The following is a 26,796-nucleotide window of genomic DNA, read 5'->3' as shown; positions in this document are numbered from 1 at the left end:
CAGTAAAAAAATGATTTTGTCAGAAAAGTACGAGTTGTCTTTAATTACTACCTACTTTTGGGGACATACTGGTCCACGCAGAAAGCGTTAGCTCGGTTTGTAAAGTGTCTCGACAGGCAATAAGGCCGCCTGTACGTTTGCCTCCTTCACGAACCTACCTGCTTCATATAATAATTTTCTCACGAGGCGACTAGTTCTGCATGTTTTTTCAAATTATTTGTTTTTGCCCCCAGGAGCGGACCAAAAACGCGCAGTTCATCATCATCTCGCTGCGCTACAATATGTTCGAGGTGTCCAACCGGCTGGTCGGCATCTACAAGACGGAGGACTGCACCAAGTCGCTCACCATAGAGAACAAGCTGCCCGAGAAGCCGCAGGAGGATATTGCCGTTTCGTAAGATACACACGGAACTGATAAAGCGGTTACATCCACAGATCGTTTGGAACCTAACCAAATTATCTTGGGATTCGGTATATCTAATGTTTTTTTATCTCTTTAAACGCCAAGGCCCTGCAGTGAATCAAAGGCCGGTTGACAGCTGACTGATTCTCATTTATTATTTAGTTCTACATACAACTTCATAGGTGGCCAGTAATAATATAGATTCCTTATATAACCTACTTACATATACTACATATCTCCCTCTTAAACTTCAAGTTACGGCAAAGCCACAAGCGCTACATTGTTAAGAAATACAATTCAATAAATAAGCTAACAAAGGCATCACAAAACAGTTTAACACAAATAAACCAAAATGAGTAACCTCTTCGACGCCGTGTCAAACACAAAAGTTGTGTCAACTGAAATTGAACTTTATGCATATGCACGTAAGCCTATGTTGCTCTGTGACGGATTAATCCGTCTTCGGCGTTGGACCTACGGTTCGTATATATCCGTCATAAAGATTAACGGCGTCGTACCCGTGACGCCAAGAACGTTATGACAGAGATATTGGTGCGTGCATGACGTTCATGGGTTGGCCACTAGATGGCGTTAAATAGGTTTACGATTGCAACGCCATTACCCTTATGGCTCCTCTACACGATGGCCCAGCGTAGGCCAATCCAATAGACGCATTTATGTGTTAAAGGGAGCAAGTGGTATTGCTATCTCATTCCACTGCATAGCTGCGTCCCTTAGACTGGCGTACGATGGGCCATCGTGTAGAGGAGCCCTCAAAGTTTGCGAAATTAACTAAAGATGTCTCCTCTATTCCGTTCATTAGTTTCAAATGTCGATATGTTTGGAGAGCATACGATAAAATGTGACATTATCTATGAAAAGGGACCTTATTGTCAATGGCGCTTACGCGGCACTGCGTCGCGCAGCGTTGTATTAATATCGGAGCATCGTTTATAACGGCGGAAGCGCCATCGACAATAAGTTCCCTTTAGATAACGTCACAAATGTGTTTTTGAAAGATTATTAACTATTTTGTTCATGAAGCGACCTTAACTCGTCTATGATATCGATTCTTGATTCACGGTCACATATTTTTGAATGACTTTCGATTTATAACAAAATTTATGAGTTTAAAATGAAATATAGTAGGAAAAGGCCATAGGCAAAGAGAATTTGAAATAGAGGTGGATTGTTAAAGTAAACTCTGTAGCCACAGTAAAATTACTGCCATCTTTCGACACATGATTTTATTAATTTTAACACATATCAGTGGAAGAATAAGGACCAAAGTCAAATGGCGTTCTAAATTTAATCATGTGTCGAAGGATGGCAGTTAATTTACTGTGGCTACAAAGTTTACTTTAACAATCCACCTCTATTTAAAATTCTCTTTGCCATACTTAGGTTAGGTTTTGTATTTTGCCTTACTGACATACATACTTACCTTTATCTGATCTTTACTGTAAGATATTAATGTTATTGATTGTAAGTGTTTTTATAATAAAATGATAAGGCATTATAACGTTGTTTTAAATATTTATTCGACCAATTTACAACTCGATATACAAAATACCATAAAATAACGGCTGCTATGCAAAAATAAATATCCAGTCAAATGAGTTTTTAATTAACCATAGACTAATTCATAATATAGACGTGTAATTATTTTACATCTATTAAAAAGCCATATGAATTAGAGATGTGCCGACTAGTCGCCGACTAGTCGGGAAAGCCGACTATCCGGCCACATTTATAGTCGGCGACTAGTCGGCGACTAGTCGGCAAAATGAGCCGAATAGTCGGCTGCCTAGATCTTCCAAAAAAATAAGGAAATAAAATAAAAAAACCACCATACTCGAAGTGTTTGCCGATTTACCCAGTCCACCTCGCGAAATAAGTACTTGGCATTGATTACACTTCACTTTACTTGAATCATCTTCAACATCGTCAAAAAATGTCCACACGCGTGATTTTCTTTTAGTCATAATGTTTATAAAGATCACTACTTGTTTATTTAAACTTTTAAACAACAATTACGATTCGTTATGTATGTTTTTCTAATAATAACACACCGGAGCAACAAGTGAATCGGAAAGGTAAACAAAACTAGTCAAAACATGAAAACGCAACCACGTGCGGCAGCGAATCAGGCGACCCGAACGTTTCCGATTACGCCCGAACTTAGGCGAAGACCATAGTCGGCTACGCCGACTAGTCGGCCGACTAGTCGGCCACCTGACTGCCGACTAGTCGGCTAGTCGGCTAGTCGGCCAAAACCGTAGTCGGCACATCTCTAATATGAATCTGATTAATCGATGGTTAGGATTTATAGTGCATAGACACGTGTTTCCGCACCTTGATATTCTCATTGTTACAAGCAGGATATACAATGCCGGATTTAGAGGTCTGGAGGCCTCGGGCAATAAAGAAGTGGAGCCCCCCTGGCCCCAAATTATTTTCCGAAGTCTCTATTGTGGGGGCCCCTCTTTTGTGGAGGCCCCAGGGCTGTAGCCCCGGTTGCCCTCCCCTAAATCCGGCCCTGAGGATATAATTTATCTCCTACCAAAGAGAATTGAATGTAATAGAGAGTTAAGTCTAAGAAAAAACGTGCTCCTTATTTTGATATTCAACAGATGGCGCTGGACTGCTGAATTGTCAGACGTCATTTTTTGACAACCAGAGTTATACAGTTTCAAATTCGAAGCACGAAATGTCCTTAGATTTACGCATCTTACTCAATCAATGTATCTTTGCCCCTACGTAGAGCGATTTCAGAAAAAAATCGGCCAAGTGCGAGTCGGACTCGTCCACCGAGGGTTCCGTACTTTTTAGTATTTGTTGTTATAACGGCAACAGAAATACGTCATCTGTGAAAATTTCAACTGTCTATCACGGTTCATGAGATACAGCCTGGTGACAGACGGACGGACAGCGAAGTCTCAGTAATAGGGTCCGTTTGACCCTTTAGGTACGGAACCCTAAAAACCTATATTTTTTGATAAATAACGAAACATCACATTAGTGTACAATTTTATTATACAGAGATAAAAAAAGCAATGAGGTGCAATAATTTAATAACAATTAAATAACATAATCTAGTGGAAGGAAGAATGTTCGAAAATGCTTTTGCAGACATAAATTTGCCATAAAGGCAGGTGCCAAAGCACTACATCACGGTGCGGATATAGCTCGTGTCATACACGATGACGCGCAGTTTTGTCAAATCTAACGTTTAATAATATGACAATACGAGTCAAGCCACGCGTCTTCGTGAATGACACGATCTATAAACCGTAGCATTTTGACAATTAAAACGTATTTTACATAAAAATAAGCTGGGACGAAGACAAGAAAATTGGAGCGACTGATAATCTACATTTGTGTTTCTCGCCTTTATCATAGATAACATGCTCACCAATGTATTGATACATCAATACATTGGCGAGTATTTACAAATAAGACTGCGGTGGCAGCATGGTTCTATTTTTATCACCTATCACTATTCCCGTCACTTTCGCATTTACATACTTGTTAGAACGTGACAGGCATGGCGACAAATGATAAAGAGCCGACCATCTTAGCCCTGCTTTATGGAGACTATTTAGTCTTTACTATTTACTTGTGTCCGGCATTAAGGCAAATAGTGTAACGTTAACAGCAGAAGTATCTGAGCAGGCGAGGTGTTTAAAATGATACACACGCTTTTAATATTCGGGTTCAACCTTTAAAGCAAAGGAAATATTAGGAAAATAGTTACCATAGAGCTATCAGAGAAAAAAAAACAATAGTTGTGTTCAAATCACTTTGAAAAACTCGCCTGCTCAGGATGCGTAGCCAACGTTTTCGTTTACGCACTGTAAGCGAGAGTCAACTGTCACTGTCGCACTAATATGGAAGAGTGACAGAGACGACGACGCTACGAAGTGTTAACGATTGGCACGTTGGCTAAGCAGCCAGCTCATCTGTTGAGTGTACCTACCGTCTGTCCTCATCAAGACTCGGAAACCGGTAAAATTTCTAAACGTTATCATGTACATAGCGTAAAACCTTTGAATTTCGGTTTCACTCGAAAAACCGCTATTTTTAAACCGGTTTTTATGAGACCAGTTCTTGGAAAATTAACCGCTTTAGAACAATAAAAACCGGTTTCTTCCTATATCGGTGTCTATATATACGCGGCACACCACTAGGCCGACCGGCAGTTGCGTAGCCCGTCGAATAAACCGTTTTTTTAGGTTACAAAAGTTTTTAAAACGTACGCGTTCTTATAAAAGTTCGGTGGAAAACCGAAATAAACCGGTGTTTACTGGTGTTTAAAAAACCGGTTCCGAGCCTCCTCATTTTCATATCACAATCCTATATCTCATTAACAAGTACCATAACCTCCGGCTTCAGAAACACATCCTTATTCGGGCTAATGTTGATCTGGTCGATAACCGAAGGATGCCACGCGAAAGTGAGCACAGTGGCCGGTACCAGCCGCAGGTCGATAAGGGTCTTAGTCGCGTCCTCCTCGAGGGTCAGCTTGTGCCCGGTGGGCGTGTTGAGGATGAAAGGTAAGTCGTATTCTAGGTTTTGTTGGACGAAGTCGTGGATTTCGCTGTAGTGTTCGTATACGGAGAATGTGCCCTGAAAGACAGGGAAACGAATAAGTGGGAGGCACATTAAATATGGTATAGGTTCTGTCATTCAAGAAGCGCTGGTGGCCTAGCGGTAAGAGCGTGCGACTTGCAATCCGGAGGTCGCGGGTTCAAACCCCGGCTCGTACCAATGAGTTTTTCGGAACTTATGTACGAAATATCATATTTACCAGTCGCTTTTCGGTGAAGGAAAACATCGTGAGGAAACCGGACTAATCCCAACAAGGCCTAGTTTACCCTCTGGGCTGGAAGGTCAGATGGCAGTCGCTTTCGTAAAAACTAGTGCCTACGCCAAATCTTGGGATTAGTTGTCAAGCGGACTCCAGGCTCCCATGAGCCGTGGCAAAATGCCGGGACAACGCGAGGAAGAAGATTCTGTCATTCACGAAGACGCGTGCCTATGCGTAATGTCATATTATTAAGCTTTTATTTAGTTTCACCTGACTCGTTGTCTGTCTGTAATTAAATCTTGCAAATTAAATTTGACCGACTTCCCGATTTCCGATGAAGCTGAAAATTTGCATACACATGTAAGTCGGGTGACAATGCAATATTATGGTACCATCGAGATCTCATGATGGAGACAGGAGGTGGCCATAGGAACTCTGTGATAAAACAACGTAACCTAATTGTGTTTGGGGTTTTTAGAAGTCTCCATGCGTATTAGTTGCTTGTGGAAAGAAAAGTACAGTCAGCGATAAAAGCTTGTATCAAAAATGAAATTTTTGCCAAAAACTTATTTTAACACTTTCGACACCGCGTACCCGACACTCGGGCCCTCGTAAACTTTACTCAGATGACCCGGTAGTCGGGCACGAGCTATAAACCTACACGCGACGCCAAAGTACCCGACAGGCGGGCAAGCATTGCATCTTCGCTACCTCAGGGCTGCCACTGCCACTAACAGAAAAAGTCTTCTGATTATTATATACTTGTGTGGTCGAAAAATTCGTACAGTTGATTATTATACATATTTTATTACTTCACTTTGGATTTTTATTTACTTAACCTAATGCGATTACAAAATAAAAATTCTTATTAGTTGGTTACGTTAAATTGCATACACGGGTATGTATCAATAGGAGATATGGATAAACAGATGAGACAGCAGATTTAATTTTATTCACGTAAGTATACGAAAGTTACTTGGCACAGCCCTGAGCGTCCGCCGCTTGCCCGACTAGCGGGTTCGCGGCGTGCGGCATTGAGTTGCACGTCGTTGCTCGACTAGCGAGTACTGTCGGTTTCTGGGGTATTGTTCGAAATTTTGCCTGGTTGCGAAAGTGTTAAATATATACAAATCTGCGCGTCATCGTGGATGACTCGAACTACATGGCGCATGATTGATAAGATGGAAACATTTGCTGTCATCGAATGAAGTCTCGGTAGCTCAGTTCGCAGAGCGATGGACTAGTGGTCCTGAGTGGCGAGTTCAAATCTCGCCCGAGAAATGCAGCTTATAATGCACAGAAAAACGTTACCTGCAAGAGTATCCCGTCGGGGAACCGAACCCGTATGATGGCGAATTTGTATTTTCGCATCTCCCGCAGCTCGTCCTTCTCGCGCATCGCCTTCGTGCGCAGCATCTGCATCTTCTCTATGGCCTCGGTTCTGTGACAATGTAGTAAATACAATCAAATCTATTGTTATTTAATCACAACTTACATTCTAAACCTTACCTAACCTTACCTTTTAAAGACTGCGTAAAACGCGACATGGTCTCTTTTGACATCGATTCAAAATTCAAAAATTTATTCTGCAAGTAGGCCTCAAGGGCTCTTTTACAAGTCAATACAACATTAATAGTAACATCATATAGTGACATGAAAAATACATAACAACATTTATAAATACAACAGCCAATACCTGGGTAAACATTACATTATAATAATCTTAAAATAAATAATTAATACAATACAATAGAGATGTATAGTCTCTATGGTTAAAAACACATTAAATCTGGAGATGTAAAAGGTCCCCAATGTCAGAGTACTAATACTAATAAAATTTGGAGGTGTAAAGTCTCTCCAAGTGTCAAAATAAAATTTATACTAAATAAATAAACCGCGTCTGGACTGTTAAACTAGCAGTCTCATAAACTAATGCTACATTCTGTACATAACTAGTATGTACCATAACTAGGGAGGATCTCGCGTCAGATCGTGATGGATGGAGGAGTGCCATCGCGAAAGGTCGCGATATTCACGACAACGCGTGGTTCCAAGACCTTGCCCGAAAACGCGCGAAGAAGCACAACCCACCTGAAGTTGTTGCCGACATGGCTCCCTCCTATAGCTGTCACAAATGTGGTCACAAATGCCGGCCCTGCATTGGCTTATACAGCCACGAGAGACGTTGTCCCTCACATACAAACGCTGCATAAAATCATCTATCAAGATGTTAAAGGCCTTATGATGACCTTCTAAACCAAAAAGAATATGAAATAGAGGTGTATTGTCAAAGAAAATTTTGTAGCGACGTAAATATACTGCCATCTTTCGACACATAATTAAAACTTTTAGAACGCCATTTGACTTTGATCCTTATTTTTTCAATGATATGTGTTCAGTTTGTTAAATATCAAAAAGTCAGCAGGGGTCCAGTTCTTAAAATAAAATGACCATCGCGGTTCGTTTCTACCATTGATGTAAGTATAATTAACTGGATTCACAATCAGCCAAAAAAAAATGGCCCCACAAAAGTAATGCTCGAACGCCTTGAGCATGAGTTTTGCTCCCAGTCTCGTTTCGGCCGTCGACAACGACAACTGTCAAACATGACGAAATGTTCTGTGAAAAAAGCGCTTAAGCAAAACAACAAGAAAATAGGATGGCATATATTTGGGTGAATCAACTTTTTTTGTTTTGTTATCCTGTCCCGTTGTCCAAGGGACAACAGTGGCACAGTTTGTTTGAAGAGACGTTGTATGCCGTTCTATTAACATGCTTAGTAGCGGCCCATTATGGACATTGGTTATAACGACCACAAAAACGCAAGTTTAATACATTTAAGTACCATAAAATCAGTATTTCAATGAACTTTTGTCCCCTGGACAACTAATCGTAACCATGGCAACGAGTGAAGCTAAAAAGTTGATTCTCCCATTTCTTTCAGTGAATTCTATTGATATTTTAACAGAACTAATGTGAATTCTGCGTAATTTTATGGTATTTAATAATCCGTTTTGTTGATACGGAACAAAAATCTATGGAGTCACAGGCATACCGCTCACATACGCGTTTTTTTTTTGTTGTTGTACATGGGTGGCCTTTTTTATGCGTCTGAAGATGTATTTACTGTTTGCAAACCAACTGAAACTTTTTTAAGACAAGGGGAATAAACCATGACAATTCTATAATAGAATCTAATGTATTGAAAACATTCATGCACGTGGGTATGTGGGGAGTGTGGGTTTAAGAAACGAACGAAGCGAGTATTTTAATGCTTAATTATATAGTTACATACACTATTTTATTTTGACGTTTATACAATGATCAATTTATGAAAACGTCATTTAACCATAAAGTATTCAATGTTTTGAAATGTCCGTTTGCAAATTTGACACTTAAACTGTATTGCATAAAGTTTATTTTTGTATGAAATACTTATCTTGACTAAAATTATAGAGCGTTATTAACATAAAGTTAATTAAATAATCAAAAAATAAAATAGGTCAACGGTCCGAATTCGGACCGCGATCCTCCATTTGATGACCCCTGCCTTATAGTTTAAATAGCTATTTCCGTCAGTAATAAAAGGCGACAAGTATGAAAAATGTATGCGCGAAGATTCGGTATTACATGTGCAATTTTGATTTAGGGCTCGTTTCATCTGACGAAGTGCGTTTGCCAAAGCATATATACTAATGCAAAAAAACCTCGTTAGCGCGATTTAGAAATCGCCGCGTGCGGGTCAGCACCATCTACCGGCTTATTCGGTAAACTTGTAGTACCTCAGTTGCTGTTCCCGCTTGATGTCCTCGGGCTTGAGCGCGTAGAAGGAAGGCGGGAGCTGCACCTTGGCGACGGCCTGCGACGGCAGCAGCACCTGCAGGCCTCGGTCTAGTTCGAGAGGCACCGGCTCGGCTGAACGGAGAGCTTCTATTAGACTCTGAAATAAAACATGTGAATTAATTTTGTACTAAAGTCCGTTTTTTTATTCCGTAGACTAAAATGACAACCACAAATGTCAAACGTACAAAATAATGTGACCAGCTTAAAACAAATAGTGCTGATCTTTGATTTCGGTTTTTGAATAACCGATAAATACTACATTAATTTTAGATTCAAAATAAAGAATGAATGAAATCTACTCACTACATGATAGGAAGTAAACAATAAATAAAATCTACTCACTACTAATCCACTCAAACATTTAAAAATTGCATTATGAGCTTCGAGGTGACTGTTAATCTTACAATAAAATCGCTTTTAAATATTAGAAATATTGTGTTTAGACCTGGATACAAACTTTGCTAAATGCCTCAAAATGATGTTACATGCCTATATAAGTAACTCCCAATAGTATATTTTCGGTTAGTACCGGTTGTAGCACATCACTATTTATAAGACGTAAAAAACTAGCAACACATGAAATGTCATTTTAGTCTACGGGACAAAAAAATAGACTATGCCTGCTATAGGCTTCTGCCTGCAACATTGTCTGCGTGGTATGATGATGATGATTGATAAAAACTACTCTCTGTCTTTCCCCGAATCTCAATCTCCAAGCCGAATTTCATCTAAATCTGTTTCGACGCCGTGTCAAACAAAACGAAGTATCAAAACTGAAATGGAACTTAATGCATATGCATGTAGGTCTATGTTGCTCTGTGGTCTGTGACGGATTGGTTTGACGTCATTGGTGTTGGACCTATGATTCGGATATATCTGTCGTTGGCGTCTTAAACATTAAGCACGAACAGGTAACAGACAGGAAATAGACTTTCGCATTTACAATGTTAGAAAGGATAGTAGGGAGTTAACGAAACTAGATTTAGTGAATTTTATATGTCGCTTATAGATTGGTTATTGTGTCAAGCATTATAACAAATTTACGTTTGATATGAAGATTGTGAGACACGCTGGATGTGGGTTCACCCAGAAAAAATTCCCCAAATCGCCGTCTATTGGCAGCGTGCCCAGAAGGCTGGCAGCATTACCACGTTGTTGAACACTAAGTACTGTTCGTACTGTCCGTCCGGGTTGGGCAGTGTCTGAGTAAACCCAGCTGCCATCAGCAGATGCATGGATATCTTATACAATCTCTAGTAATAAGTAATATCTTACAATCAAACTCTCGACGCTAGGCACGTTGTCCTTGTTGAACACTAAGTACTGTTCGTCCTGGCCGTCCAGGTTGGGCAGTGTCTGAGTAAACCCAGCTGCCAGCAGCAGATCCATGGATATCTTATACAATCTCTAGTTATAAGTATAATCTTACAATCAAACTCTCGACGCTAGGCACGTTGTCCTTGTTGAACACTAAGTACTGTTCGTCCTGTCCGTCCGGGTTGGGCAGTGTCTGAGTAAACCCAGCTGCCATCAGCAGATGCATGGATATCTTATACAATCTCTAGTAATAAGTAATATCTTACAATCAAACTCTCGACGCTAGGCACGTTGTCCTAGTTAAACACTAAGTACTGTTCGTCCTGTCCGTCCGGGTTGGGCAGTGTCTGAGTAAACCCAGCTGCCAGCAGCAGATCCATGGATATCTTATACAATCTCTAGTTATAAGTATAAACTTACAATCAAACTCTCGACGCTAGGCACGTTGTCCTTGTTGAACACTAAGTACTGTTCGTCCTGGCCGTCCAGGTTGGGCAGTGTCTGAGTAAACCCAGCTGCCAGCAGCAGATCCATGGATATCTTATACAATCTCTAGTTATAAGTATAATCTTACAATCAAACTCTCGACGCTAGGCACGTTGTCCTTGTTGAACACTAAGTACTGTTCGTCCTGTCCGTCCGGGTTGGGCAGTGTCTGAGTAAACCCAGCTGCCATCAGCAGATGCATGGATATCTTATACAATCTCTAGTAATAAGTAATATCTTACAATCAAACTCTCGACGCTAGGCGCGTTGTCCTAGTTAAACACTAAGTACTGTTCGTCCTGTCCGTCCGGGTTGGGCAGTGTCTGAGTAAACCCAGCTGCCAGCAGCAGATCCATGGATATCTTATACAATCTCTAGTTATAAGTATAAACTTACAATCAAACTCTCGACGCTAGGCACGTTGTCCTTGTTGAACACTAAGTACTGTTCGTCCTGTCCGTCCGGGTTGGGAAGTGTCTGCTGAGTAAACCCAGCTGCCATCAGCAGATCCATGGAGCCTTCTATTGGTTGCACGCGGTCTGCGAACGCTCTGTGAATAGAGGCGGTTCTCAATTTGTCAAGATTTTATTATGTATGTTCATGTGACTTGGACGTCGGATTTTGGTTTATGTACCTTCGGTTCTTGGTTTCTTACAGATGGTTGGACCGATTCGAAAAAATCTTTTTACAACACCGTCACGAAAAGGCTAGCTAGATTGTTCGAAAATTAATGAGAAAGATGCATTTTATCCACAAATTTTGAGTTGTTTCTTTATGTTGGCTGGTAGAATTTACTTTCAATGATGGTTTTGAATGATAACTGTGTAATAATGTTCATTTCATTTGATTTTGTTTGATATATTAAAGTTAGTATTTTCCTCGCGTTGGTGTGGTGAAAAGATTTGTTTAACTGCTCGTACTACCCGATACTCGAGCAAGCGAAAGTTTCCAAAATAGAACCAAGAATGTAGTGAGTGTTGCAAGGGTTTCAAGGCACGATGGTTACAACTTTGCCCCCTTGTAAAACAAATAACTATTTTCTGTTGAAAACGGTAAAGGCACAAAAAGTGAAGTAAAGCCCCTTTTTTCCCAGATTCGATAACATTAAAAAAATGGCATAGTTGGCATACTCATTAATTTCATAACCGAGTATGAGATTCTTTTAATAGTTATAATATTTTCGTAATATCTTGATAAGCAAAGTTAGCAAAGAAACAGTTGAAAAGGTTCTAAACTTGCCTATTCGACATCCTGATCTTTTGGTACTTCTCCTCTTCTGGATAAGTGACAATGTTTTCTAGGTACTTGCACAGCGTTTCCACGCAGGTGTTAACCTAGAATAATAAATGATCAAATATAGTAATTTATTAGAAATGCCTGAAATATGCTGTGAAGCCTTTAGTAAATTATTGAGAAAGATAACAATTTCAACTTTTACCTCTTGGACACATACTAAATAATACGTTTTTCTGGTGGTTATAAGGTCATGTTCGCGGATAACTAGATAGCAAAATTTCCGGAATGACATAGATTTACAAATAAATAAATATAAATAAATAAATATTATAGGACATTATTACACAAATTGACTAAGTCCCACAGTAAGCTCAATAAGGCTTGTATTGAGGGTACTTAGACAACGATATATATAATATATAAATATTTATAAATACTTAAATACATAGAAAACACCCATGACTCAGGAACAAATATCCATGCTCATCACACGAATAAATGCCCTTACCAGGATTTGAACCCGGGACCATCAGCTTCGTAGGCAGGGTCACTACCCACTAGGCCAAACCGGTCGTCAAAGGTTTGGATAAAATGTAATTGGTCATTCTTGGCCATATTTACAGATTTTAACTGTCTTGTAATCTTAAGAGGAAAGTGGAGGACCCCCTGCGAAATCGCCTTTTCATACAAACGTAGTCCCCATTTTCCTCTCTGGATATTAACAACGACCCGGGTACGTCCTTAAACTACGTCCAAAAGAGAGGTATGGGCATTGTGAATGTCATCTCGCTTTGTGTGGTAGGCCACAACCAGTGGATGTCATTCCAGATCTAGAGCAGAGCCCAACTGGGGAAGTACCTCCACCTTACAGAAAACCGCAGCCAAATAACACTAGACCCTACTCAGTGTTGTGTTCCTGCCGGTGAGTAAAGTTTCCAGAGCTCAATGAGGGGGTTTAGGATCGGAAACGCGCATGTAACTACTCTGGAGTTGCAGGCGTACATAGGCTACGGAGACTGCTTACCGAGAGGCGGGCCATATGCTTGTTTGCCACCGGCGTAATATTAAAAAAGAAAGGAAAATGGGGACTACATCTGTATGGAGAAGCGGTCGTCCCCTTTCAGATTTTGAGTATTAACCTTTTTAACTTCATGCCTATCATGTGGTGCGTCATTAGGAGCCTTGTCGGTATGCACGAAAGTTGATATTGGGCTGTGGTGACGTCATTGGCGATCAATGGGTTAATTTAGGGCTGAGACACTAACTAGGCTTTAAAAGTGTAAAACATTTACTTACCTTTTCTCTGTTATCGTTACAAGACTGTATTATGAGACAGGCTGTCAGCCCTCTCTCTTCCTCTAACTGTTCGTACAAAAACTCTTTTATCTTCGCTTTCCATTCTTGTTTCGTTAAAACCTCATCGTTAATCATTGGACATCTGAAAATATTACGAAATTTCAGTATAAGGAATTAACCAGATTTTAGATCAATGAACGGATACCTATATATATACCGAAAGTTGTGTATAGTTGGAATTTTGATGAGATGCCCGAATATTATTTAAGAGCTTTTCCCAAAATCCGAACACCTTAAAAATTTCACTTATACTTTCAGCAAACAGAATGAATTAGAGGTGGATTGTCAATTTCATTCTGTTTGCTGCCTTTTGTAGCCACACATTTACTGCCATCTTTCGACACATGATTAAAACTTTTAGACCCCCATTTGACTGTGCTCCTTATTCTTTCAATGATATGTGTTACATTTGTTAAATGTCAAAAAGTGGCGCCATCTAATAGTCACAACCCTTAGCCGATGCGAAAGAATAAGGGTCATAGTTAAATGGTGTTCTAAAAGTTTTAATCATGTGTCGAAAGATGGCAGTCAATTTACTGTGTCTACAAAATGTTCTTTAACAATGTACCTCTATTTCAAATTCTCTTTGCCTTCATGAAGTCATGCAAAACTAGGGCAACTATCTGTTAGAGTGAGATGGTGCTACCCTGTAGTTTTTGAAGGATTGCAACTCTGCAAGTAGGTATGTGAGTAATGGATAAAATCATAAATACTTACTTGAAAAATACACCATTCGTAGCCATATTTTTGGGTAACAACAGCTCCTCTGTGTTGTCTTTTTGAGCTTCACTATCTGGTTTCAGTTCTTGTGGTTTAGAAGTTGTCGCCCTCTCGTTTTCAAGCTCTTTTTTAACCTGCGCCTAAAACACAGATATCACAAGTAAAGGACCATGGGCAATTTTGTAGATATTTTGATTTTTTGATTATTATTTTTGAATTTGTATGGAGCTTGGCCCCAAAACCAACACAGCTGAGAGTTAGGTCGTTAAATAGGTCTTTAAATCTACTTCATTTAATTCTATGGGCACCAAGCGGAATTCCATTGCAGAACTGAGATATTTGTATTTTAGTCAAAATATCATCACCCTAATTACCTACGCAATAGAGTCCAAGTAAGTAAAGAAATTGCTACAGGGTTTGCGCACCGATGCCAGCGCGGCAAACCATTCGCCGCGCTCGCCCAGCGAAGGAATCTTATTGCCTGAGTAATAAGGGTGATGACATTTTCACTATAATATAAATATCTCAGTGCCCATATAATTAAATGAAGTAGATTTAAATACCTATTTAATAGCCCAACTCTCATGTTTGTTGGTTTTGGATTAATTTTGACGCATGGTCCTTTACAATGCATGAATTTTTGAAATATTAAAATTTTCACCTACAAAAACCTTTGATGTTTTTCCGTATAACAGCATAGTTTGCTCCAATATTGTTTTAGTTACAAAATTCAGAAACTTGGGTCAATAACTCAGTAGACATTTAAGTGAGTCTATCATCAAACTGGTGCTTAAAACCATTACAAAGCAAAAACATTGATGCTCTGGTTATATAATTTATATTATTTTAAACACATTATATTATTTTAAACAAAAATGAATAAGTATCCATTTTTAACAGAAAATTTTGATTCCATGCAAGAAATAATTGATCTGTCCATACAAACAAAACAAAAGTTGGTATTGGTACAGTCAGTGTCAAATACTTTGTAGCAACCAAAGTAGCCAAATAGTTCGGTACACTATATATTTAGTATGGTGTACCGAACTATTTGGCCACTTTGACTGCTACAAAGTATTTGACGCTGACTGTACCTAACTTAAGTACCCATATCGTCTTAGCTGTAAACCGAATTAAATATTAGCTGTATATAAAAGTGGATACTTAAGTTAGGGTATCAACTGTACATTTTCGGAGTTTGTGTGTGTTGCGCCTATTTAGATTACTTTACTTCTACTCTAAGTATCTAAGTGTCTAAATACTCTAAGTATCTCTAAGTTGTGGCTTTGAATTGTCCAATATACCTGTATAGCAGCATAAGACGTGTTGAACCCAGGGTTAGTGCTCTTCTTCTGCATCCTGGCCAGTGCTGCTTCAGCGGCAGTCTTACTCTCCTCCGACAACCCAGTTCTCCTAACCACCGGCTCATTCTTCACCGATGTCGAGCTCTGACTGCTCAACGTAGCCTCACTTAGCCTGTGTCCGGGCCCTGCCCGCTTGAACTGAACATCTGACTTTTTCTTCTTAAAAAAATTGATAATTTTGTCCGCCATTTTATATTCTCGGTGTGTGCTCTTTAGGCAGTTTTAACTTCGAAACACTTTCTTTCAGCTGTTCTATTGTATCCAAAGTAGCTGAAAGATTATGTTAAGATAAGTTATCTGAGATAGCATGATGTCTTGTTTGGTTACAAACATTACATTCAATACATACTTTAAGCACTATAGAAACTGTATCAATGAAAGATACAGTATAGTATTAGTAATTTAATTTGTTAAATCTATTACTCTGCTTTGCATGAAAAGTTTGGTAGTTTGCTTTAGATTTTCATTCTTTTATTTTCATCAACATATTAGAGATAATTAAGCCTTGGTTTAAATTAAGATATTACATTCTGACTATGATTATCAACTTAAAAACACATTGTAGGCTGTTTGTAAGGGTGTATTAATTATCTGAAGTTAAATTAATGACTTCTCTGTATCTATTCTGTTACTATGTCATTATACACTATTAAACACATTGTACATTAATAAAATCTTATTGACAACCAACAATCATCTAACCACCCACAAATAAATATTTGCCAAGACAAATACAATTTGATTTCTCATAGTAAAAATTCAAAATAGAATGGAACAGGAGACCTTTTTAAAGGCATCTGGGCAGCTAAAGGATAAGTTGTCTTTTCCTTAAAAGCATCACAAGTATACATCACACAATTGAGTTAGAACGGTTAAAAATAATCCTCTTTTAACTTGAACCTAACCTACCTTGGATTGCTAACGTTGGTATAATGCTGACAGGGATTGGGACTTCTACCTTCATGCAGTCTAAGATTCCATGCCTATGTTGAAGTAATACTTTAAATAACCTCAATAATACAATTAAGAATGAATAAGCATGATGTTTTCCAGCAACAATGATTCAACAATAAAAAGCTCAATATGGGCTCAATAACAATTAGCAACTTAATAGGCTAAGAGACATAGGCCAGCTGGGAATAAAAAAATAATGGATAAGTGCAAGTCGGACTCGCCTGCCGGGTTCCGTACAAATTTAAATTACAGTGCAAGCTCCATAAAACATCACTCGATATAACAATTCACTTCTTATAATGTTGACATTTGTTGGCTATCATAGCTTTAATATGAATTTCTCTCTATATAACGAAAACTCTCTATTGCGTCAAAAAACGTCCAGTCCCTTGAGTATCGCTATATACTGTTTACACTGTATTTTTATTTTTTCCTTGTACTTGTAGTGGAGGATTACTTGCCAAATTTTATATTTCTAGGAAATACCTTATAAATTTTGATTCCCTTGAGAGTGTCAAAATATGTTTTTTTGCGGCACAAGCGGCCATATCTTTTGTTTACGTTGTTGAGCCTTAACATAAACAAAAGATATGGTTTGATTTTTTTTGACAGCTTCAAGGGACTGTAGACCTGAGAATATGGCTCGATAACTGCACAGGTTAACGAGATAAAGGGTCTTGACAGACAGATAACAAAGTGATCCTGTAAGGGTTCCCTTTCTTTTATGGGGTATGGAACCCTAAAAACAAAGAATTTATTTGTCTATTGTCAATCTCATGCGCCTATACATTACAATGCAACTGGTGCGCAAAAACTAGACATACAAGGTCATTGTGAATGTATGCAAATATTGACAAAAATCCACTCACCTGGTTTCATAAACCGCTCAGAAATCCGTTTGCCGTAAACACGCCAAGAAATGACAATCAATAACAAAGTAACCAATAAAATGAGAACGAAGGTCTGCAGTAGCAAAAACTGGAATTCGTTGAAGTAAAATACGCCGGCTATATCTTCGTACCAAGATAGTTCAGTGAAATTCACAACCGATTTGGAAAAATCCTCAATCGGTAAGGATGACACGCATGATCCGAAAAAGTCCTTTGCTAGAGCGAAAGTGTCCCCGATTTGAAGATACAAGGCCTCATACAGGGTCGAATTAAAAACTGCGGTGTCGAATACAGACATCACACATGTAATTTATGTATTCTGGAGCGGTTAATATTGAAAATAAAAAGCATTTGCACTACAAAACCGAACTGACAAATGACAGTTCTCTATTTTCTTTGACAACTCAGTGGCTGTGCTACCATACGAAAAAATTAAAAATAATTGCACATGGAGCATGAAAATGGTTTTTCTTGCGCATTTTGAATAGTGTCTGACCGAAACATGTTTTTTTGCCGAAACCCAAGGTTCGGCTTTGGCTCTAGTTTCGACCGAAACCGAGACCGATTCTTTTATAGACGTATTAGTATGAGTATGAGTATTAAAATTGATGATTAAATTTCAATGGGCCGTTCTTTTTTACCATATAAACAAAGAAATACCTAAAACTCGCGTGGATGGTAACAAAATGAAACTAATTTAGTGAAAAAACTTAATATAAAATGTGTTCTGTACTGCCCGAGTCACGCGAGCGTCGTCATTGCCAGCTGTACCAAGCGTTCCGAAATTAGTGGAGCGCAGTTCGAACGAAACGAAAGTACAAGTACAAGGTCGTAAGTTTCGGTGCGACCGAAAGGTTCAGCACTTTTTGCATCGAAACCGAACATTTTAGCCGAAACCGAAACTTCGGTCGGACGGACACTAATTTTGAAGCACTTGCGCATGGTATATATGCACCAGTGAAAGGATACCTATAAAACATTGCAGAGATATTTCAATACTAGTACATTTACACCTCCGCTTTTACCCTATTGGTAATTGTTAGATAATGGTAAAATACATATATGGTAACGTAACCCATAACGTCAGTCTTGGTTACTATTAAAATAACCGAAATTCCTTTGAAAGTTTCCACTAGTACACGAACATCTTTTTTTAATGTTAGCATAGTCAGCAAACGAGCAGACGAGCCGCCTGATGGGAAGCGGTCATCGTCGCCAATGGACATAAGCAACACCATAGGAGCCACTTAAGCGTTGCAGAGAGAACCCTAAATACCCGCTTCTTGAAGAATCCCATGTTGTAGCGCAAAGGAAATACCTCAGGAGGCAAGTCATTCCACATTCCGCGCGTTCTAGGAAGAAACGAGCGAGATGCCCGCTTATTCTTGGTGTGCCATGTACCTAAGAAGTGAGGATGAGCTTTGCTCTTTTGGCGGGAGGTGCGATGTGCGATGAGTGCGATGCTTTCAAATCCGTTCGAACTAAAGAGCGAGGTACCTACCTATAACCATCGCATGGCAAAAAACGAGCAGACACAACGAAACAAATGACGACGACGAGCAAACGAGCAAAACATATCTGTGTTTTGTAGGTACAAAACATACCTATCACCATCGCATGGCTGTTTCTTCAGCACCACATTCCAATTTTGCAGCTCACATGCATCAATTAATCTGTTAGTTTTATTTTAGAACACGAGCGTTTAAAAATTACCCATCTTTATTGGATGGTCGGCTGTAATGGGTCGGGACACGCAACGTGGCGATTTACTTGTCTTCGGCCTTACATAAGTAATGGTTTGATTAAACTTATACGCAGTGGTTTATATTGGGTTTTATTTTCAAATAGTGGAGCGACGTAAAAAAGCTCTTTAAAGTAAAAAAGTTCTTTCGACAATACTGACATAAATATAATTATACTAGGTTTCGACAAAAACTCAGGCTTTACTGTTGTTTCATAATCAACAAACAAATACAAATAATTTATTGAAAAAATATTGTAAGACAGTGGTGGATCTTAAAGACTATGGAATTTAATATTTAAATAGTAGGTACACATCTAACAGAATGGGTTTGTGTAATTACAATAATAACGAGATATACTCATTTTTATAATCAACTGTTTAAACAGTTGTTTGCTAACACATAACATTGCTTCCTTGGCGCTAGCTAGCCGTGCGCTCGCATTACCAGTGCAAGCGAGGTCTTCGAATACGTATCTTTGTTTCGGATCGCAGTGTCACAAGTTAAGCTGGTTTGAGAGCGTTTAGTCGCCTACCTTAGACGCACCAATAGAGATCAGACAGCTATTCTGTTAGAATTCTGTATTAGTTCATAATGAATCTTATTCCGTGCTCAATAGAGTAGTAATTCAATAAACGCTACCTATGCGGCTTGACCATTTTTTCATAGTGGCACGCGCCTTTGCGGTTTTTAAACAATAGATAAGACGATAATCCGTAGAAGCTCACGGAGGAAAATAGAAACTATACAAGAGACGTACGCTTTGCCTAAGAGATTATTTACGATTTTCGAAATTGAACTTGTTTCCAAAGTTTCCCCAATGTTATTGACGGCAAAATATTAATGGCACAGACTGCGTGCCAATGAAAATATTTCAGAATAGCGAAAAAGTAAAACTGTCGGCTTATACATATAAAATAACAGGCATTTTTCATACATTTTGTAGGACTGTCACCTCTACTGCCTTGAAATAAGGTCAGAAATACTATCGAAAGGTATGTTGTGGGTAATGTTGATGTTGGTAAAGGGCTCTATTTCAGTGTAGTAACAAATGGCTACCTGTAGGTCGATATTGGTGTGTAAGCGTAGAGCAATAATAAAGATATTATTTTTTAAGTGATGTTAGGTAGTTTGGGTACCTACTGTAGCGGGGAAAAGTGAAGAAGTTAAAAAATCAGAAAGAAAATTCTAAATATTTCATTAAGTTATTAAAATTGTCAACGTATAAGAGGGGCGTAAAGTCAGGAAATCAGAGGGGAGTAAAAGACATGGCGCGCCGCGCGAAACTTGCGACAGAAAATATGGCCGTTGCGCGGGTTTTTACCATTCACATCAATAGGGGGTATTACTGCAACAGCAACTTGCTCTCCTATACGACCTTGTGGACCGCGAAGGCCATACTGCAAGTACTCACCTGCGTCAGTTCTCGAAAATGGTCGTGCCACGTTCTATTGGGATCGATCTATCATCGCCGACAGGACTATGTTGCCAATAAGCCTGACATCGTGCTGGCTGGCATACCGATCGCAGCGTCGGACCGTGCTCGTCGACATTAGGTTAGGTTTTTTTATTATAATATGTTTATAGTAAACACCCCTATAATGGAACAGGCACCAGTAATGGGATTATATAGACAAATCTTGTAAAACTAGTATTTACCATTAGTTTTTTTTTAATCGCTAGCAACATTTTACCATAAACAAGAGCCAAAGAGTTGCTTAAGTTAAATTTTTTATTGATATTTGTTATTTTGAAAATGAATGGCGCCATACATTACATGACTGGAGCAAAAAACACCGTTTTAATTGGTTAATAATGTTGAAACCAAATGCAGTAGCTTTTATTAAATACATAGAAAATATAAAGCACGAATTGGACATTCAACTTTCAAAGCGTAAAGCGGTAGAAATTTTACAGGTGTCGGTGATATATCAAAAATACTCCAAATTTTCTCTTAAATGTCCCATGATTGGTGCCGTTAACCCCGTTAACATATAATATTTATTTTGTATTATTTTTGTATTATACTTTTATATCCATATTATAAAAACCTGAATAAATAATAAATCTGAATTGGGCCATGGGAGATCTCCATTGCCCGTACCTTCCAAACTTGGCGGCTACGTACATCATATTATATTTCCCATCGTGTCAAAGCCCAACCCTCTTTACGGGCAAGGTCAAACTTAATGGAATCCAACCACGGAGTATTTTAGACCTTATGCTTTAGAACTATCCTTAAGCATGTGTCCCTTTAACCGAGTATTTGAAGCTTACATCCAACTCTATAAGTACGGTCACGGACGGAACGTCACATTTAGGGATCAAGCTAGTTTGGTTGTATATACTAACAGTATGTTTGTCCAATATAAAGTAAACCGTAAATGTATCGAACAGCGTAAGTAGGTTCATAGTCAGAGCTTGTAAAACTTATAACGAAAAATACATAGATCCACACAGATAAACCACATATCTCTGCCAAAGTTTGTTTCAGCGATAAAAAAAGAGAAATAAAACAATGCAAGTAAAAATGTTAGTAGTAAATATACGTGTCTTCTAATAGAATTATTTCTGTAACGTATAGCAATAAATACAGGAGTTGAATTCGGGGCAGAGAGATAGAGAGAGAGAGAGAGAGAGAGAGAGAGAGAGAGAGAAATGACTTCAGGGCCGTGGAGCAAGAGAACAAGATATCATACAGAATATATTTATCACATTGTATTTTTTTTATTGAGCATACCTGACCTGACCACTTTTTCCAAATTCCGAATATCCTTTATTCCTTTCCGCGTTTATTTCCCACCCTTTTACTTGACGTTGGCTATGGGCAACATCGCCTTCAAGTCCATACATAGAAAAAAAAAAAATCATACACAATTCAAAGATGAGCCTAATAATGATTTGTAGTGGATAGACTAGTGCATTAATTCTTTTGTGGCAAAAATTACATTTTTGGTACAAGCTTTTATCGCTGATGTGATGTATTCTATTTTTATACTGGCAACCTACCGGTTGTCACTGTTGCCGCTAGATTGTATGTAATCTGTCATAAGAGATATGGAAGTAAAAATAGCATTATTTCTGGAAATTGTGTTTTTATTTAAGAAGACTTATTATTGGCGACGAGATGGCTTTAATAGGAAGTATAGAGCAGTACTTTTCTTTCTACACGCAACTAATACTCATCGAGACAATTCCAAAAACCCCAATTAGGTTGCGTTGGTTTATCACAGAGTTTCAATGACCACCTCCTGTCTCCGTCATCAGATCAGCTCGATGGTACCATAAAATTGCATTGTCACCCGACTTCCATATGTATATTTGCCAAATTTCAGCTCAAATATAAAATATCAAACATTTATATAATACAAATAATTATTATATTACAAATAGGCCACAGGGGCACTTTTACATGTCCATTTTTACAAACAATAAAAATTACAAATATGGAATTGATGAAATAATAAATACTTTATTAGAGATGTATACTGTCTCTAAATGTCAATTTACACAAAAAAAAACCAACAAATACTAAAATTCTTTAGAGATGTATAAGTATCTAAGTGACAGAGATAAAATATATAAAAAAAAAGATATTAAATTATCCTTAGTGATGTAGAGGGTCTCCAAGGCTTGAATTCTTATATAAATAATTAAAAGACAAAAAATTTAATCAGACAATTGGAAACCGGGAAGTGGGTCAAATTTAGCTACCAATATTTGACCCAAACATACATTAACAGAGCAAGTTGTAAAATACAATAAATTACATTGTTTTACAGATAAAGATATAGCAATCTTTTTACGAAAATACATCGGAATTACGTCAGATGTAATTTAGCGCTTTCAATTATTTTAATTCAGCTAAACCTCACGTGACAAGTTTAACTCATTCAATACTAAGCTACGCTCGAAGCATTACGCCGTAGCCGATAACATAGTGTTCCCCGTATGCAGCGAAAGAAAGAAAGAGGCGTAACTAGACGAGTTGACAGTTGACGGTTGAATTATGTTTTGTAATACCAAACAGAATTTGAAATTGAGGTGGATTGTCAAAGTAAACATTGTATCCACAGTAAATTTACTGCCATCTTTTGACATAAGTGGCACACACATAAGTGGCGCCATCTACTCGAGGATGGGCAAAAGTATGGTGGCATCTTTACGAGCGTTGGCGCCATACCTTTGGCCAATGCTCGAGTAGAAGGCGCCACTTTTAGCATTTAATAAATTTAACACATATCAGTGAAAGAAAAAGGATCAAAGACAAATGGCCTTCTAAAAATTTTAATCATGTGTCGAAAGCAGTAAATTTACTCTGGCTACAAAGTTTACTTTGACAATCCACCTCTATTTCAAATTCTCTTTGGTAATACCTATTTTTGTACATGTATTACAACTGGTAAGTATACACAAAATAAAACACTTTTATTAAGATTTCCTTATCTTGGGAATTTACCTTGCTAAGTTTGTTTGCCTTGTGTTATACCATGTTATACGATAAACAAAGATTACACAACACGTATTTGTTAAAGATATGCCGCTTGCAATCTCATATCCATTGACCAACACATCACTAGCAATATCGAAGCAAAATAAAGGATAATATTCAATATATAACGAATTTAAAGTTAATTTTTTTTCAAATTGAATGAAGTGTTAGTACCTAAGTTCTTTCTGCCTCGCACAGCTAACAGTGGAATGAACTAACGCCTGCGGTATTTCCGGACCGATACGACCTTCAAACCTTTAAGAAAAGAGCGTACTCCCTTAAAGACCGGCAACGAACTTACACCTCTGGTGTTGCGGGCGTCCATGGGCGGCGGTAATCGCTTACCATCAGGCGATACGTCTGCTCGTTTGCCTCCTATATCATAAAAAAACAATATAAATACTATATAATAGGACATTATTATACAGTTCGACTAAGCCCCACAGTAAGCGCAATTAACGGTTCTCTCAGCGCAAAATACGGTGGTTATTTAGACAACTAATTATACAATATATTTATTTAGATTAGATTAGATTAAATTTATTTATTTGTTATTGAAAATGCAAATTATACTTTACATGTCAAAATAAAATGCATTCACAAAAAGATCGTCACAACACAATAACAGCCATAATAATAACTAAGAATCGGAATGAATAAAGAATAATAATCTAAAAATAAAAATAATAAGGCCACTTAATTAATAGTAAAAAGAAAATAAAACAGTAGAAAAATATAAATGTATAAAAACACTTATTCAGAATAATAATAAAAAATACAGCTAGGACAACCTAGGTAATGTCAGAAAGTTAACAATTTAAATGATACAATAATAGGGAAAAAAAGAACGCAGTAATGTCAAAATTTACTAATGAATAAAGTATAAATAAAAATAATATTAATAACCAAATGTAAGTAAAATACATAAATAAATTTATAAATATATGCTTAAGTTAAACATTTCATTTAAATACTAAAAATTAAATACATAGTAAACAGTAAACAACCACGATTCAGGAACAAATATTCGTGCTCATCAGACAAATTGCCCTTACCGGGGTTTGAACTTACGGCTTCATAGGCTATTTGTCCGTTACGTACAAATAGCCATACATTTGACGTGCCCCCCCCCCCCCCCTCGCAAAAATCGGCAGACTGGTTTGTACAGATGTCAGATGTCAGGGTGTCTCCAGTTGTTAAATCCTCTAAGCAAGAAAACGACATCCATTGAATTCTTTTGAAATAAGCAGGGATCGGAAACCGGTATTTTTTGTATGGGAACGAAAACGGTATTTTTTCGTTCTTTGTTAATTATTTCATTTCTAATTGGGCAATCTAATAATACGAAGTCGTTATCTAAAAACACAACCGAGTCCTAAATTTGGAGTATAAAATAAACCGAAATATATGTTTATTTCAGAGTTTTTCCAAAAAACCGGTTCCGATCCCTGGAAATAAGGCCTGTACCGATAAAAAACTGTAAATTTCAAACAGCTGTAATTTTGTTTCTAACCAAGGTGACTACGACTTTCTCACCGCGATAATAAGTTTAATTATTATATTATATATTCTAATATTTCTAATATAAATAATTCTAATTTTACGCTAAGCAACGTTACACCGGTAAATAGAAGAAATTACTGAAAATTGGTCTTTTGCAAATAGCAAGAAAATTTGTAACATCCTATATGCTTGATTTCGAAACACTTAAAATTACTTCGAAGTTTCGTGCATTTCATAATAAATAACTAATTTAGTATGTTGTCTTTTGAACAGAGGCCTTGAAGCGGCAGACCTCTAGGAACAAGTGACCATAGGCCCGTCAGAAGGATTACTAATAGAATTTGCGAAAACGAAGCATGCCTGTCATATTTATCGTAAAAACTGTGGTAAGTACATATGCGGTTAAAGTGGAACGAACTACGACAAAAGTCAGTACAGTTCCTCGTACAAAGGTTATGATATCTAAATTAATCGAAACATTGCGTTATTTAATTCTAGGCCAAGACGAAAATCATACACCGGTAATTACCGAAGAGCAGAGCAAGATCACCAAACTTCTTGAAGTTCCATTCTCTCAACTATTATTGGGCTCAAATCAAAATTGTATTAAAAGAGAAGTATTGACAGATGACAGAAAATACGCTACGATCATAATTTAGCCCAGGGTTTTTGTCGAGAGTGTTGTTAGTGGTGTATCTGCCTCAGTATTTTGTGATCCGTGCTTTAGTGGAGCCCTCTTTGAGCCCAGCTTAGCGTAAGGAATCTTCTAGAGCGAATGCGTAAACATGAAGCTTTAATAACTACAAGTTTCGGTAGATGTAGATAATGTTTTTAGGGTTCCGTAGCCAAATGGCAAAAAACGGAACCCTTATAGATTTTTTGAATAAGTTTGATCAATGGTATATTTATTAAATCCAGTAAAAAAATTGAGCTCCAGCTCTTACCAATGAATTTCGCGGAACTTATGAATGAAATACACTTAATTAAATATTTTACCAGTCCTTTAGTTGAAGGAAAAACACCCTGAGGTAACCAGGAGAGCCGAACCATGTTCGACGTAATGCGTCTCTGTCGCACTTGTAAATTCGTACGTAAGTGGACAGGGAGGCAACACGTCGAACGTGGTTCGCGGTAGGCCCTCAGTCTATTTCTTATTATTATTATGCCCAGTTTCCCTTTCGTTAAGAAACTAAGATGCGTTAAAATTAGTGCCTGGGCTATAACCGCGAAAATCGAAGTTCGTCAATCGCGGGAATTTTTCTCTATCACTCTAATTACGTCATAGATGAGATTAAAAGAGAAAGATCCCCGCAATTTGCGAATTTCGGTTTTCGCGGTAGGCTCCCGGTACTGCGTTTGTATCGCGAGAATCGGGAATTTCCGGTATTTGTATAGAAAACCTGTGCAACATAGGTACCAACATACACACAGAAGGGATGGATGAGATTGGCTCAGGACCGGGATAAGTGGCGTGTTCGAAAAGAGGCCTATGCTCAGCAATGGCCGATAAAGGGCTGATATGATGATGATGATGACAGGTTACTTTTAGATGGTGATTACACCGGGTACTACTATCCCCTACTTTATAAACACCTGTATATTTTACGAAAAGAAATAATTTTAAGTTAATTTTAATTTATTTTTAAATTATTGTAGCGGCACCGTTACAGCGTTGCCACA

General features: G+C 38.0%; 2 protein-coding genes across 3 annotated transcripts in view; one reads left to right on the top strand and one right to left on the bottom strand.

Annotated features, from left to right (window-relative positions):
- Positions 1-1,925, top strand: part of LOC133516517 (structural maintenance of chromosomes protein 4) — an 80,481-nt gene extending 78,556 nt beyond the window's left edge. The window contains exon 24 of the mRNA XM_061849502.1: positions 234-1,925. Within this exon, the coding sequence (XP_061705486.1) occupies positions 234-398 (165 nt within the window). The 3' untranslated portion in view covers positions 399-1,925. The remainder of the gene's footprint in view (positions 1-233) is intronic.
- On the bottom strand, positions 1,920-17,499 carry LOC133516518 (UBX domain-containing protein 6). 2 transcript variants are annotated; one of them, XM_061849503.1, is made up of 10 exons: positions 17,359-17,489; positions 16,445-16,518; positions 15,476-15,805; positions 14,169-14,311; positions 13,392-13,533; positions 12,099-12,193; positions 11,256-11,409; positions 8,996-9,153; positions 6,525-6,654; positions 1,920-5,032 (listed from the first exon to the last, which is right to left on the bottom strand). In XM_061849503.1, exons 3-10 carry the CDS (start codon positions 15,722-15,724, stop codon positions 4,760-4,762), a joined length of 1,344 nt encoding a protein of 447 aa, XP_061705487.1. In that variant the 5' UTR covers positions 15,725-15,805; positions 16,445-16,518; positions 17,359-17,489; the 3' UTR covers positions 1,920-4,759. The 2 variants fall into 2 exon arrangements, with proteins under 2 accessions (XP_061705487.1, XP_061705488.1); XM_061849504.1 differs by lacking the exon at positions 16,445-16,518 and having other exon boundaries at positions 17,359-17,499.
- Positions 17,500-26,796: the final 9,297 nt, after the last annotated feature.

The sequence above is a fragment of the Cydia pomonella genome, chromosome 3 (assembly GCF_033807575.1).
Source record: "Cydia pomonella isolate Wapato2018A chromosome 3, ilCydPomo1, whole genome shotgun sequence".
In the NCBI taxonomy this organism is placed as follows: Eukaryota; Metazoa; Arthropoda; class Insecta; order Lepidoptera; family Tortricidae; genus Cydia; species Cydia pomonella.
The sequence above is the reverse complement of the archived record's forward strand: the minus strand, read 5'-3'. Positions and strand labels throughout refer to the sequence as shown.